At 45.1% G+C, this 15,997-nt stretch overlaps 1 protein-coding gene across 3 annotated transcripts in view; it reads right to left on the bottom strand.

The window, feature by feature from the left end:
• Positions 1–2,877: 2,877 nt before the first annotated feature.
• Positions 2,878–15,997, bottom strand: part of LOC135905366 (kunitz-type serine protease inhibitor bitisilin-3-like) — a 39,158-nt gene continuing 26,038 nt past the window's right edge. The window contains exons 7-8 of one of the 3 annotated variants that reach the window (XM_065436395.2): positions 7,642–7,827; positions 2,878–2,972 (exon numbers count right to left, since the gene is read on the bottom strand). In XM_065436395.2, the coding sequence (XP_065292467.1) occupies positions 2,914–2,972; positions 7,642–7,827 (245 nt within the window). In that variant the 3' untranslated portion in view covers positions 2,878–2,913. Of the gene's footprint in view, positions 2,973–3,129; positions 3,452–7,641; positions 7,828–15,997 lie in introns of those variants that run through there. The other 2 variants (XM_065436393.2, XM_065436394.2) reach the window with 2 other exon arrangements.

Genomic DNA, 15,997 nt, shown 5'->3' on the forward strand with positions numbered 1-15,997 from the left:
TAATCATAGGGAAATACAACTTTTGCAAAACGATTGTAACCAATGGAACAAATTCACGTAAGATGTAAAATGACATATTGAATTTGTCCGCTTTGAATGATCTGAATTATATCGCGGTTTACAGAACCGCGATATCAGTTCTTGATGCAGAGCTATGAATTTGTAAACTTCGTGCTTCTATTTTTTTCAAACGGTCAAATATTTGAAAATCGTTTTAAGGAACTCCAAGCCCTAAATCGAAATTCCACTTCCAACAGTCTCTAGAATTTAACTTTCTCTTTCAAATGCAACAACTTTAATCAAAATCGGTCCAGGGGTTATCTCATAAAAACGTTTTTGCGTTTTACATGTATTTGAATAGGCCGCGCCGGAGTTGGGCCCGAGCTAAAGCTTCCTCTTAAGCTTCGCATCTAGGCGTGGAACGCGATAGCACTCAAACATCTCTGAGGGCTTCTCACGCTTCCCGGCAACTGCAGCTTATATGTCATCGTAATGTTTACCGGAAAACGCTAGCGCCGAACGCTATGCACGAAGGCGAGCTTTCTGGTAGAAATGCGGACTCTTGCGTGGGATGCGATGCGGCGGAGGCGAGCGCCATCTGGAGGTGTTGCAAGAAACCGGGCACGCCACTTTACGGCCTTCGAGATTTGCGCCCGCAAATCTGCGATGGGTTTGTGCTTTTTTTGTTTAGTTTTTACATAACAGAATTATGTTTTCTAATATATTCAAATTGGAATCGGACGCTATCATGTCTGTAGGTTGTATGCAAGTCGTACTTTACGATCTTTCTACTTATGTTACCTTGAGAAATTCAATTATGTCAGTAATTTCCTTGCACCACATCGAGGGCCTGCATGCTTGGGTATGCGTGGTCCGAAATTGTATACGCTGAAGTGACGTCCAACGCTGGACGTCGGGCCCGGGACGCCGGAGGTCAGATTTTCTTCAATACGGGGCTGTTGAACGCTATAGCGGTAACAAGCATCCGGACCATCAATAAAGCATTGCATACCCCCCTCGGAAGTACGCTACGGCTGAGGATTCTCGCCAAGCGAGAAAAGAGGTGTGATGTGCGAAGCGGTGGGAGGAAGGCGTTAGACTGCGAGTGATGCTTTTCCCTGTTGAGAGGGTACAGTGTGAAGTAGAAGAGAAACGTCGTTGGCGTGAGTCTGACCCAGCTATATGAACGTGCGAAGCCGCAGCGTCGAAAACGAGCCGAAGAAGCCGAACTGCGAAAGCAGCAGCGCCACGATGTGAGACGGCAACGTAGTGAAGAGGCCGAATCTCGCAGACAAGAGCGTGCCACACGTGTACTTAACAGCGTGGCTCGTTGTGAAGAAGTCTGACCCCTCCAATCATATAACTTATGCATATTCAGGCTTTCCCCTTCGCGTGTTACAGGAGTGTAAGATGCTGCCGATTTTTTTTCTTCTTTAGAAAGAAGAGAATGAAATAATCTTAAACCATTCATTGCTATCAGCCATTCGCAGGATGTGTTTTGCACAGCCGTACAGAGAGAGGGAATAAACTTTTATTCCGAGCAAGCGCAGGTTGCGCCCTAGTTGGGCGGCCTCCTCATTGCAGGTATCCGCGGGCCATCGCCATCTCCCGTGCCCGTTCGATCAGGCTGCGCTGTTTCTTCGGGTCCAGGTCTGTTAGCTCGGCCTCCCACTGCGCCTCAGTTAGTGTTAGGATGTGTACTGCGCCGTATTTTCGCACACAACCCCATAACATATGACATAGGGTGTCTGGGACATCACAGTACTTACATATGTATGAGAGCTCAGATGGTGAAATTCGGTGAAATAAATACCGGGGACGTAGGTATTGCGCACAACCATAAAAACGAAATATATCTGACATAGTTGTGTGCTTAGTGGCATTTCTTACTCCCTATGAATGCGCAATCTTTGGGTTAATATCCATTATGTTTGTATACCAGCGTGCCTTTCGTTGATTTCGTTTGCTCCATTGCGTGCTCCATTTCCTGCTCACAGATTATCCATGACAAGTGTAACGCGGCTGGTAACTATTATATATATATATATATATATATATATATATATATATATATATATATATACATATATATATATATATATATATATATATATGTTTGCAATTGCTCTCATCTGCAGGTTTCTTATTCTCATTTAATATGCTAAACACGTGCAGTCACTAACTTTTAAAGCTTTACCACGCTTTGCAACATAGCATTCACTCCGTGAGCACTTGTGCGCAGTTCCAGAACGCAATTGTCAACACATCATAAATAGCAGGGAGCAGGACAAGTTAAAGGCATTTCGCCCTATGTTCTTAGTCTGGCATCACATGCACCATTCTCTTTTTCTCCGCATTGCGTTCACTAACAAAACGCGCGCTTCTTACTTTCAGAAATTTGCCTCTTCAAGATTCACCGCACCTCACGCTGCCTCAACTTCAACCACATGTCTACCACAGTAGGCTTTCTTATTGACCACAGTTACTCAACGAAACGGTTTCCCGTCCACTTTTGTCAGGCATATCGAAAGCCTCAACATGAGAAGAAATTTGGAGCTGCATAGTAGCGTGAACTTCTTGGTGGATCATCATGGAATCATGGAAGGGCATGTAGTGTAGTGAAGCAAAACAAGGACACAAGAAAAAAACAACAAAATTTTGTACTTGGATTGGTTCTACATGTGCATAAACAAGGCCACGTGCGCAGTGAGATCGGCGATGCTCTGCTACTATAATAAAAGCAAGAAGGAAAAATAATTTTTCAACGAAATTGAAACCAGAAAACGCGGGCAGTATATTGGAGATGTAATCACCTCTCCAGGTATAAGATATTGCGAGAATGTATTGTGTGAAGACCACAGCCACTCAGAAAAAGTGTCTCGTGCTGATACAAGGCTTTTATCCAGAGGCTTGTCAAGAATCATTAGTGGGTCCTCTTCCAGGTACTGAAATCATGGGACTGTTGAAATTTTCTGGAAAAGAAGACGGAGTTACCTTCATTAAAAAAAGTTACGTCAACTGGCGAATAAACTTATTCCGTGTCGAAATCGCAACCGTTCATTTCATTCTTCCTCTTCCCGGCATGGTCTTTCCTCAGGCCATCATGCTGAGTTTTAGTGATTTCAAATCTACAACAAAAGTGTGCTTTATTTCGTGGCGCACAACTGAAAACACAAGAAGCAATGAAACAAGGCTAGTCATAACCCCAAAAGAAGGTTATCGAAGAAGTTCCGCTTGCAGGTCTGCACGCAAGCGGCGAGCGACTCGTGGCGGTTGGGTCCACCAAGGCAGGCAGTGCGCCAGGAGACGCAAGCCGACACCGAGCGGTCGTAGTAGTGGGTGAACCGCTTCTCCCTCAGCCGGCAAGCGGCCTGGAACCGGGGAACGCGACACGCAGGCTCCTCTGCAGGTGAATGATAGCGGGTCTGTGTTTTGCAAAGACGCGCACAATCTGCGCGAATGAAGCACAGCGTAAGTAACGTATGGTGCATGGACATGAAGGGAGCACGGGGGAGCAACTGTGTCCTCTATATGTATGCATTTTTATGTATGCATTTGTCCTCTATAGTATGCATGTTTTTTCACCCTTTGCGTGAAGTCGAGAATATCAGTAAAAATATTATGGGGTTTAACGTGCCAAAACCACTTTCTGATTATGAGGCACGCCGTAGTGGAGGACTCCGCAAATTTCGACCACCTGGGGTTCCTTAACGTGCACCTAAATCTAAGTGCACGGGTGTTTTGGCATTTCGCCCCCATCGAAATGTGGCCGCCGTGGCGGGGATTCGATCCCGCGACCTCGTGCTCAGCAGCCCAACACCATAGCCACTCAGCAACCACGGCGGGTAAGAGAGAATATCATCCATAGCAGCGTGTAAGTGTGTGGAAAAGAAGGCGCCACAAAGGTAAAGCACGAACAAGTAAGAGCGCTCCTAAAATAATTCCCACACTCTCATTCGCGTTAGCTCAAGTTGGGGAAGCGAAAGCATGAACATCGCATTTGTAACAAGAAAACGAAACAATGTACATCACTTTTCTCTCAAGCGTTTTGGCAAACTAGAAATCGTCGCAAGTGAAAGCAACGCTGCCTCAGCATATGCTCTAGAAAATGGAAAACGCTGTCAGGCTCTGCCGGAATACTTGGCGCATTCGCAGATTTGTAAATGCTCTGCGCCTGTAGCTTTCCCTTCCTTGTCACAAAATAGCTGTACACGAGAATGAGCCCAGCTTATTAGCATTCTCTGCTAAGAATGTGGGCAAGTAGTGCTTCATAGCGAATGTGTCAGAATTAGAGACGGGAGAATATCAACGTTTTCGAATAGGAATAGTAAATATAGAACATTGCATTTATTATCGAATACTGTAACGCAGGCGCCTATATATATAGCAGGAATATTTATTTCGGTATATATAGGTACTACGCCTGTGCTAACTACTGCGAAAAAGACAGTTAACAGGGAAAAAAGATCAATTTTATCATTCAAGATCATCGTTAGGAAAACTGCAGAGATAACCTGCAAGCTTATTTACAGCCTGGTTACAAACAAGCTTTCCAAGAATGAATGCTGTTGTATGCGTTCTTTACTAATTACTTTATAGAAATTGTTTCGTTTAAAAGATCAGGAGTTGTGGAAAAAGAAAAAGGAATTTACGGGAGGACTTGTGTGCCGTAAACTCTAGTGAACGAGCCTGTGTCACGGAAAACGTCACTGGTTGTAGCGTAAAAGATAAAATTGCTACGTGACTAGACTTTGAAAAAGACCACATGACACTACAAGCAAAAATCATGGTAGTAATTTACGCTTAGTCGCTGATGATAGTTACTGTTTAATATTCCATTCTTATTGGAATATCCCGATGTTCGCCCACCCTTAATCAGAATATATAACTGGCAGGCTTGCACACGTTTTCGTTTGATTGTTTCTACCCCTTGCGCTATTTGAAAGATATATCACTATGATCTCTCGAAGGAAAATATCCGCTGCTGTTGATGGTGGCTACGTAGCTGTGCTGCTAACTTCAGGTTGCATGTTCTGTACCATACCGCTGAGACCGCAGCAAGGACTCTCATGTACTAGAGGCGCCTTCGGTGCACATTAAAAAAGTGCAGGTGGTCACAGGTGATCCATAGCACTCAACTGTGGCGTCTTTCATAACGCACTCGGCTGTTCGGCCTTTATTCTGAAAATTTAATTTTGATCAACTTTCGCAGTGTTTCGCCACTGTTTCTTGTGACCGAGCCGCTTATTCAAGCTCTTCACACCCGAGAGTAATAGAGAACGAACAAGAAAGAAATAGTGACGTAGAAGGACAGACACTCTGCGAAAACTACCTTTTTACGCTGTGAAAACTACATATTTACGCTGTGACAGCACCAGCAACTTTCTTCCACACCATATGGCTTCCTATATTATTCACCAAATGCCAGCCTTGCCCAAATATTTTCCTACGCATTTTCTTTGCGTAGAGCAAGGTTTCAACAAAAGGTTACATCGAGGCATTTGGTGCCGCAGTGCACCTAGCGTGCGCATTGCATCACAAGGCTTACGTCAGCGCAGCAAATGTGGCAGCTAACCAGGACGCGGTGCATTTGAAAAGGCTTGCACGTTTTATCTATGCATGCAGGAGAAAAAGGGAAAGAGAAAACACTTTTTATTTAAGAAATGTAGAGTACTTAGCTAGCGCAAATTCGTTTACCTGCCGCTTTGCAGGAAATGCAAAAGAAAGCTACAAAGGCCCTTGAAGTGAGTGGCAGAAGAACAGGAAAAAAAAACGCAGGTATTGTGACTTTTATCGGCAGCAGAGTAAGTGTTGTAGGCGATGAAGGCTAGCAGTGTTGTTAAAGCTTGATGGTTTATGTAAAAATAAAAACATGTTTTTGACGACCTCTTGAAGATGGGTCACTGTTTAGAGAACAGATGTTTTGATTCAATATACAAACACGAAAACAAAATTTCCCGCGCGTTGCGCTGTATCTATAGGCAAAGCCAGGGACCCTGCATCCATGTCAAGGCAGACTACTTTGGTCGAGCTTCTCGATGTTCGTCTGATATCGTTGTGCTCATCTTTGCATAATGACGATAATACTCCAGGCGCGCTACGTTTATCGACACCGATGTTACTGCAAAAGGCCAGAGGCTTTTCTGACAAATCTGCAATGCTACAGGATATTTCAGATGGATTGAACTGCTGCACATTTGAAATGAGTCGAATGAGTTACATCGGCGACCAAGGTGTGGCGCACAAGCACCAAATGAGATCCTGCTGTCCGTGTGCCTTCCAGCACGTGACTCCTGGTTAACGTTCCGCCTTAAACAATGGTATAACATAATAGTCGGGCCGCGAAGCAGCTGTTGACGAACAAGCTTGGTCTGCGCTTGGTTGAACAGTGGCAACGTCAAATTCGTTATTTTCACAAGCCCTAGTCTTATGCGATTCCCTTTCTGATAACATTCTCACATGCTGCGATCGAAATTCCTTGCGTGATTAACTAAACTGTTAACTTAAATAACATAACGGCTTTCTCTCTGCTTGAGGTGATCCACTGTATTCTGTAATATTGTGTAGAGCGTTTACTCGTAAGAATACTCGTACCCACATTCTGAAAGCTACCGAGCATTCGTATGCAACTATATTTGCCAAATTTGTTAAAATTTCTCTGTGCCAAATAGCAGAATTCCAAACGTTGAACTAAATTACTCGACGCGACAGCCATTAGTTCTATAATAAATCGAACTGCTTGATCGTACAATTAATATGCTTGCATGCACTAATTAACTTTTTAAATAACTCTTGATGGCACACACTTCTAACTACGCATTGTAGCCGGTGAGTGCTCAAGGTGTACATACTTGGAAATAATTCTCATAATTTTACCTCTTTCGAGGTATTTTCCAGGTTTCCAGGAACTAGCATCGGCGTTCCAGTTACTTTTGCGCTTCAATGCACAAAACGGAGTTTTGATTAAAAGGTAAGCGGAATAGCAGCGCATTTTTACTACAAGACAGACTCAAGTATCTCGAAACCAGTGTCATCTTCAGAATTCGTTCCAATCCATATGGCTTGCAACTCCACTCACTACAATACGTAGATTCATATACGTGCCATAAAGTAAATAAGTAAAAACTGATTAATGTAGTTATAGTAATTATTTCATGTGCATTTTGATTTCTCGTAGAAGTAATATCGGCCTGATCGGGCAAATTAGATCAAAGGTTCGACTAGCGCTTGCTACCACAGGCAATATTAAAAAAAATTGGTGCAGCTGTAGAAACACCCTGTATTTTGCTTTCCTAGTATTGCTTTTATTAAAGTTATTTTCTTTTTCTAGATTTCTCAGTTGTGTGTATTCTCACATGAGTGGCATACATATGCACCCAAGCCTCTCCACATCTATGCCCTCGCAACTTTAAGGAGAAATATATGAAATGAAATGATAACGGTGTCCCAATGCAGAAGCATACAAAATTCCATTTCTCTGGCTTGAGAGGCGACCTTTGCATGAAATATGATGCCATGCGGCGATTTTTAAAAGCCTTCCTATTTTCTTCAGATTCGGTCGCTTGTCTTCTTTGACTGTTCACAGCGCTGCCAGTTTCCAGCGTTTTTAAAACGAAGAACCACTGAAATAATTCCGCTCACCTCCATCGATGCAGGTCTCGTGACATTCATCTGTAGAGACAAACCGGTTGGGACCATGTAGGCATTTGGATCCCGTCTGGAAGGTACAGTTGTCGTTCTCGAAGAAATAGTTATGTTCGCGCTGCGTAATATCCTCGTGTGTGCATGGCGTAGCTTTGATGGGCTCCACGCAATCTGCCGGCACTCCTGCGCCCGCGTACCCAAAATCACGTTATGGGCTCGTCCTAATGGTTTGTTTTTGTGCTGCTTGAAGTTTTACACTATTGGGTTTTGCGTGCCAAAACCACAATTTTCTAATGAGGCGCGCCGTAGTGGGGGACTCCACAATAATTTCGAACACCAGGAGTTCTTTAACGGGCACCTAAATGCTAAGTACATGGGTGTTTTCACACTTCTGCGCCTTCTGATATTTGATTCGGTGAACTCGTGCTTAGCAGTCCGACACCATAGCCTCTAAGCAACGACGAATGGGCGTGCTACCTCCAGGGGACACAAGTATAACTCAAGGCTGCATGAAGATGTCAAACAGTCCAATAATTCAAAGCTCCTTGTTTACAAACTCCGTGGAGTAAAGGAGCAGCCAACGGGCAGCCGAAAAGTTAAAGTAGAGAGAAATGATGCTTTGCTCTCTTCGATCTGTTTCACCCGTATCCAATTCCTGAGTTCTTTTTACGTACTGCGGCAAACCATTTCAATTCCAAATAAGTATTTGTTAAACGTCGAGCTTAAATTTACTTCCAGTTCTGCACCGTATAAAGTGTGAGACAAGTCATGGTGGCGTCTGAGAGTTACCTGTGGTCATCTGGCCCTCTTTCATTGGCGCACACAATTGTTTCAGCACTTTTTACTTAGAATTTTAGCAGTTTTCCTCAGCAGGAATACTGCAGCAACAAGAGCGATTTTTCCTGCGACATGAATAGATGGATTTCATGAGCATTCCCTTTGAAATAATGTGCTGGTTCACCAGATTCGGTATATATTTACAAATTATGCTGCATTTGTTTTCAGTGCTTCGTGCTAACGAACGGTTCAAGTTAAAATATCATATTCTATGAAAAAAATTGACACATTTTTCTATTCTGTTTTTACATCGATGCTGCGATCTCCTGAGAAAGCCAGATAATTCACAGGTGTTGTATTTTGAAGTGGCATTTGAGAATGATCGTCTATTCGGAATTTTTCAGATACACCTCTTTCTTATGTAAGTCTCAAACCGCCCTATAGCTAACTCTCTCAGCTATTCAATTTTTACAGAAAACATGGCCTACTTTTATTTCGTTCTCTACATCACTGTGTATTTGCAGAAACACACGGTGCATAAAAACAGCACCCGCGCAGTGAAGGCCTTTGTTAGGCTTTTCTCCTGAAACATACCCTTGCCGAATGAACAAAGGAAACTTTGATGCTAGTGAATGATGTGAGTATATTATATTTACAAACCAGTGATCTTAACTTCATGAGATTAGGGCAATATTAAGATGGATCGAGAAATTACCCAGGAATGCAGGGGGGTAATTAAATGCGATGTGCAGACATCTTTTCAAGTGCCTTGCTTAAACAAAGGTAAAGAAAAATTGCTGAACCTTCATTATTGCGCGCTTAAAAGCACTCTATAAAGAACTTTCAAAGTTTTTCCACTTCTCTGGGAAGATATAAATTGGCAGGAATTCTACATTTACAGAGATTGACAGCTAGGTTATGAATGGTTAGGGCGGAAGGTTTGAAGCCTACAGGTGAATGCCAGCCATTTCAAATAATTGCTTATGCAAGCTTTCCAGAGCTTCACAAGCGTATTTTACATCGCAAAAATTTTGCCCAATATTCTGAAGGAGGTCTACGTGCCAGAAAAATGACGCTCTCATAAAGGGGACATAGTGTGCGTAATGCTCCAGCGACGTTTGATGATCGTCAAATATTTGCACATTTTGAGAAAACAGCTTAGGCGAGTGTTAGAAAACATCAAGCTGCCATTGCCAGCCAGGTTTCCCAGTGTCCCGACAGATAACCACCTCGTGTCAAGTTTATATTCCGTTTATATCGGGCACCGGTTAAAAAGCACTGCAAACTACTCCCTTTGCGCGACATGAATGCAAACGTGACAAAACTTACTAAACCATTATTTTCTCCCTAATTTCAATATATAGAAGGTTCGTATATGGAAGTTTCTATGGTGTAACCGGCAAACTAAACGAGGTGTCTCATTTTTATTAACACGAGGAAAACGCGTATGTGAACAGCTAGAAAGGGTGTGTTTACACAATATGTACAAGCAACAGGGTCAGTCGGCAGCTGGTGCAGCGCTTCTCCGCAACTCGTCGGCTGCGCGCTCAAACCACGGCTACAACGTTTTCGCGTTCATGCGCGCTAACTGATAACAGGACGTCAGTTATAGTGTGTAGACAAAGTACAAAGTGTGCGGAATAATTCAACCTTTGCTATAAATTACGTATTCAAGCTACCCGGAGTGTTATATAGACGTGTTTTTACCACTACGGCAGTATTTCGGCTGCTGTCCTTAAAGTACTATACATGTCACCGCGATAAAATTTTCTGACTATGGAAAGAATGTATATATTCCCCATGTTCTTGTGAAGTTCAATGCCTGTGCAGGTAATTAAACGTTGAAAAAAAAAACATTTACTAAGTGATAGAAAGCGGCCGTTACGCATTCATTTCCAAATGCCCGAGATAAAACTACGCCACGCAGATTTCATCTTTGCGAACATTCTTAGAATGATATGTGTAATGTGTTTACAAGGTCAACCTAATTAAAAGTTTTGCAGGGAACTAAACCGTGTATTTTTTTCTAGATGTGTACATCATAGGGGGCACCCGCTCCTTGCTTGTTGAACTCGGTGACACGTTGCTCAGATTTCATGGAAATTGGCAATGTCCAGAGTGTTTCCATTAATTATGGCATATTTTAGTACTTATATAGGCACTCAACACAGCAATTACTGTATTTTACGAATTGCGCACAATTTAGTCCACCATCTTCACCATCCTTCACTTAGTCCACCATCTTCAAGTGTGGCTCGATATTCTCTGGCACCTGGTGCCCACCCCCACTCTCCCTCGTCTTTTAAATTTCAGCCTCTATGCATAGGCTCCCTTATTTTCTGGAAGAAACTATTACGAGCCATTACGAGCTGTCCCGCATTTGGCGGAGATGCCACAAAACGGCGCGTTTTGTTCCAAATATGGCAAAGGGGTGCCCTTTACGTCTCTTATGTTCCAACCGAAAAAATCGCGAGAAAAGGGCTTTTGGGTATGGTTGTCCACGAAGAAACCACTAGTGGTGTTGACATCAATGTCACTTTGATAACAACATTAAAAAGGTTTGGCGTTCCTCTCCAGCGATTTGTCACAATTGGAGATGCCATGGTTGGAAAGAATGAAGACTTGCTAGATTATCTACAGAGCGACCCCTGATTTCCGGATTTTCTTCTAATGCGCTGCATTATACCTAGTGGGCATATGGTGGCGAAGAACTTCAGCTACGAAGCTCCTATGAAGCCGATCCTTCGAGTCATCGACTACAAACGATGAAATGCAAAAACCAATCAGCAATCCCTTAGCTTCGTCGACGAGCTGGAACTTCATGATTCCCCCAACGGTTCGTCTTTTTTTTTTCTTTGTGAAGTACGTTAGTAGCCCGTGAGCACCATGATGTAATGGTTTGTGAACCTTCTGGAACTGATTCAATCTTTTCTGAAAGCGAAAGAGGGGTCATGTCCCGAACTTCACGATGCACGTTATTTAGTCTATCTTGGCTACCTCATTGACGTACTGAAACACCTTAAAACTGAATATGCAGTTGCAAGCGCAAACAACATGATACCGCAATTTGCTCAAATCGTGTCCATGATTCAAAAGAATTTAACACTTTTCGGAAATGATCTACAAGCAAGCCATCTGGTCCACTTTCCGACACTGAAGATCACGCTGAATACTAGTACTGAATGTGAGCTGACCGAAGCTAAACTTGGTGAATATTTGCCAAGCTTGAGGAACTTCAGAGTGGCTTCAAACCTCGCTTCAAAAATATTAATGAAATCATGCCATGTATCTAACCAATTTATCCCTGCTCGCGATGTGTTCAGTGGCAACCCTACAGTAGTGTAAAGCTTTGTATGTGATGCTGGAGGGTTCAAAGTGGAGCTCTTCAAGCTCCAATACGACAAAGGAGTGAATATGATCATACGATCAGCGGAGACGGCTCAATTCTGGTGGCAAGTGGCAGAAACAATGTATCCCCACGTCAAGCATGTGAGACAGAAACTACTGTCAATGTTTGGATCCACGCAGTGCTGTGAGGCACTCTTTTAAACAATGTAGGTGGCGAAGTCATAACAGTGTACCAAACTTACAGACGAAGATCTACTGTATAGACGCGTATATGGGCGACACCCGTGTAAGGGCCGCACCGCCAGCTTGGCAGTCGAAAATTTTGAAAAGCAAATTCCAACGAAGAAGGAATCGCGTTCTGTGGCCCGATGCCACGTGCGCACATCAGCAAATTTTCGCGCGTTGCGTACCTAAGTGTGGGGGTTTGTGGCGAGAACTGCGCGTTGGCCTCGGATTCAAGGGTACATACGGCGATCCGGAGTGTGCACAAGCCACCGGCTGCACCGGCACAGTTTTCAACAAAAAGATCAGTCCCTTGTGAGGGCCGACCATCATCAAAATAGTGAAAAAAAGAGTGCGGCCCTTACACGAGTCTACAGGGTAATTGAGCTGCTCTGGACTGAAACCACTTCATTCGAGTCAAACTTCAAGTGCTTTCGTCTGAATGAGGAAGCGTAACGCATAGGCACGAGGAGCAATCACTGCATTAGTAGCATTTACTGTGACCGGCAGCGTTGTTGCATGAAAATAAATAAAATTCGTCATCTTCCCTTTTTACTGCCACCCTTGAGTGAAAATATTATTTTTATGGCTTTTTGCGTATTCCTGTCTCGTTATCCCTAGCTTACAAACCAAGGACAAAAGTGTCCTTTGTACGGAATCTTTATGCAAAGCAGATAATGAAGAAACTGTTATTAGGGGATCAACGTGCAGAACAATTACTTGCGAGCAAGCAGGAACTAACAGCAGCTTCAACAGATACGAAGCTTTTTCACAGCGTACAGAAATATTGTCAACGTCGTCGCCGGCCCATCTAAAGCAGCTTTTCCTCCTGCGTCGTCGAGCGTCCCTGTATTTATTATCACAATAAAATTTGGCTGTTTCGCCCGAAGGGTAAGACACTGAAAGCGATGGCAAAGTTCATCATCGGGCTTGAAGCCTTCAACTCCTCGGACGGTGTTCCACGCATGTGCGGGAGCGACACGTTCGCACGATGCCACACGCGAGCTAACCCCTGCCATGCAGAAGGGACAGCCTCCTAGCAGCTACCTGGCAGCTGCCATCAGATGGAACCGACGAGAAACATTTGGTCTTAGTCAGCGCCCACCCAAATATTATACTATAACGTCAGCTTGACGTTTACTGCCCAGTCCAGAGCGCACACCCCGCATAGGCACAGCAGCGCTGCAGAAACGCTGTGTGCGTGCCCACAATGCACATTCGAGCAGTGGAAGGCAGTGCCGGGCCGGGTAGCCCGGCAGGTAGTTCAAATTCTGAAAGGCGCCAAACACGGCAACACCTCCATGCACTCGATTTTTTGGTTCCCTGCACACGTGGGGGCGATTGAGGGGGTTCCTCTGAACCTCAACGAGTCTGCCCACCAGGCTGCGCGTGGCTTTACCGACCGCGCTGCCGTCGGGTCTGGTGACTCTCTCCCCGGACACCGAGACGCTCCTCTCACACACAACGAAATAACTAAATTCTTCTACTTAGAGAGAAGGGTTTTCCCCCGCCTCACTCCAAGTTAAGCAGGCCGCAGGCGGTCACACTAAGACTTCTGCAAACGAACTCGTACCCAAATCCGGCGACCATTAATAGCATATATCCAGAGGTTTATACCAATTGTTCTTGCGTGGCCTGTGGTGAGGTAGCTACGTTGCCTCATATGCTCTGGGAGTGCGGGTCGCTGGGCCCGAAGTTCACCAAGGAAGAGTGGGACGCCCTCCTGCGAAGTCCCGTCTTTGAGGATCAAATCCTGGCCGTCCAGCGCGCCCGCGATCGGGCCGGCAGACTAGATCTGTCAGTCCCATCGTGGGATTAGCCAGGTGCGCGTTTTATCGCGCTTTGCTGGACCAAATAAAAGTTTATTCACTCACTCACTCACTCAAGGCAGAACCGCGCCCTGCCTTCGGCAACGCGACGATTGAGCGCTGCGTTGACGGTACGCTCATTTTTTGCTTCGTCATTTTTGCAGCAAAACTCACTCCCTAAAGCCCCTTAAACTTCATAAAGTAGCGACACTTCCCCTCCGTCTTCACTGCTCCTCGTTTCTCATCTCTTTTACGCTCCCTCCTAAAACCCTTCAATTTTCCAAAAGTAGCGCCATTCTTAGATCTTTCCGCCACCCCGCTCACCCTGGCGCGTCCTCCTCCACGCTTCCTGTCTAACCAACCTCCTCCGTTCCCCCATTGGCCAATCTGTGTCACGTGGAAGCAGGCGTTGCGCTTTTTATATTTTTTCTTTCCAGCGCGGAGCAGGCGCCGCGCTTTTGTATATTTTTTTCTTTACAGCGCGCGCCGACCTCCATTGTTGGGCCTACGCGACGAAAGTACGGCAGGCGGACTGACGGAGTGTGTTAGCGTAAAAGAATGTCCAGGGCCGAGAACATAATTGCGATGCCATGCTGCTGCGCCTTCGATTGCCGCAACAGACAAAGCGAGGGCAAAAAGCTTTTTGCTTTGCCGTCCGGCGGGCGACACGCAAAAAGAAGTGTGGAGTCGCAGGATCGGGCGGGCTGACTTCGAGGAAGTGGCAAAGAACGCACGGCTTTGTGAAGTAAGGGCCACGGCTACTCACAACCGCTCATTTTGAGCCTAGTTCATGCCTTCCGCTTCGAAAAAGTGTGTGTTCATGCTCTGCGTGGTTTTTAGCGCGTTGTATGACTTTCTTTTTTTTGAATGTGCTCTCTTTGTTTCATGTAGTTTCGTCTTGCGGTGAAATGCACGCATCTGCAGCTGACATAAAAGCGACTTTATTCAGGGTGTGTTTTGAGCTCCACCAGAAGTTAGCACATTCTCGACGCTTTTGCAAGGCTCACTATGACTTACGATGCAGTCTTTTTGCTTCGAATGTACGCCCGCATGTATTGATTTGGTTTGTGGTGATTAACGTTTTTAACGCTCCTAAGCGACTAAAGCTAGGATGTCGTATTGGATGGCTCCGGATAACTTTATCTAGCTCGCCTGGGGATGTTTAACGTGCACTTTGATCGTAGAGTCATACGTGGGCCGGTAAATTCCTCGTTGGCGTTTCATAATACTCGTGCGCTAGCGCTGCTTTAGAAGTTGGCGCCTCGGCGCGATTGTATTTCATAATAAATTTTATTTACTACTTGTAAGAAGTTGTCATTATTTCGTATTATTGACGGTGCCTCCAGAGCACCAAAGCGGCAACGGAACACCAAAGCTAGAACGAGGGCTGGATGGGGCTCGCCGAAGCCTGTGCATGCCAAGGGGGTATAAGATCGCGGTCAGCCAATTTTGTATGCGAACACGCCCTGCGACACCTGCATTAGTGTAATGTTACGTGCTCTTCAGAGGCCTCCGTTAGCCATTACATGTGCCCTCCTGGAGCAGTGATTGTAAAAAAAAACAATATATCGTCACAATTACCAAAGCACCCCTCAATGAAAAAAACGGCCCTGTTGAAAGGCACTGCTGACTGCACACAGTCGGAATCTCTCACGCGCCGACCGAACAAAAGTGTCCTGCAGGTACGTGAATGAACCTACGAAACCACGTACACATACTTTCATGCTGTGAACACCTGAAACTTTGGTAATTACGCGCGTGTTTGAGTACACCGCGTGCTTGCGTCGTGTTTCAGCAACACGAATTCTCCACGTTGCGCGCTTTACGCCTTAAATACGCCTTGAATAATGGCCACTTTCTCTATTTCTTCCGCAATTCCAAGACGAAATTCTAAAGGCCAGTTACCGACTGACGAAGAAAGATCTCGATTGAAAAAACTGCTCCGCAGGGCTCGAACGAACTTTTCAGCGGATTTACTCCCGTAGCATGTTAGCCGTCGTCTGCTACGGCAGGCCCACCACCAGCGGCGCCACCGTCGAGGCCGCGCCGAGCGCAGGAGGAGGGAAGCGAATGGCGCTACTTTGGGAGATTGAGGGGTTTTACTCCCTCCTCGACCGTCACGCCGCCTACACTGCTCGAGCGTAGCAACGGCGCCAACATGCGCTCCTCGCCACTCCGTAGATGCTTCTCGAGCAAAA

The sequence above is a fragment of the Dermacentor albipictus genome, chromosome 3, assembly GCF_038994185.2.
Source record: "Dermacentor albipictus isolate Rhodes 1998 colony chromosome 3, USDA_Dalb.pri_finalv2, whole genome shotgun sequence".
Classification (NCBI taxonomy): domain Eukaryota; kingdom Metazoa; phylum Arthropoda; class Arachnida; order Ixodida; family Ixodidae; genus Dermacentor; species Dermacentor albipictus.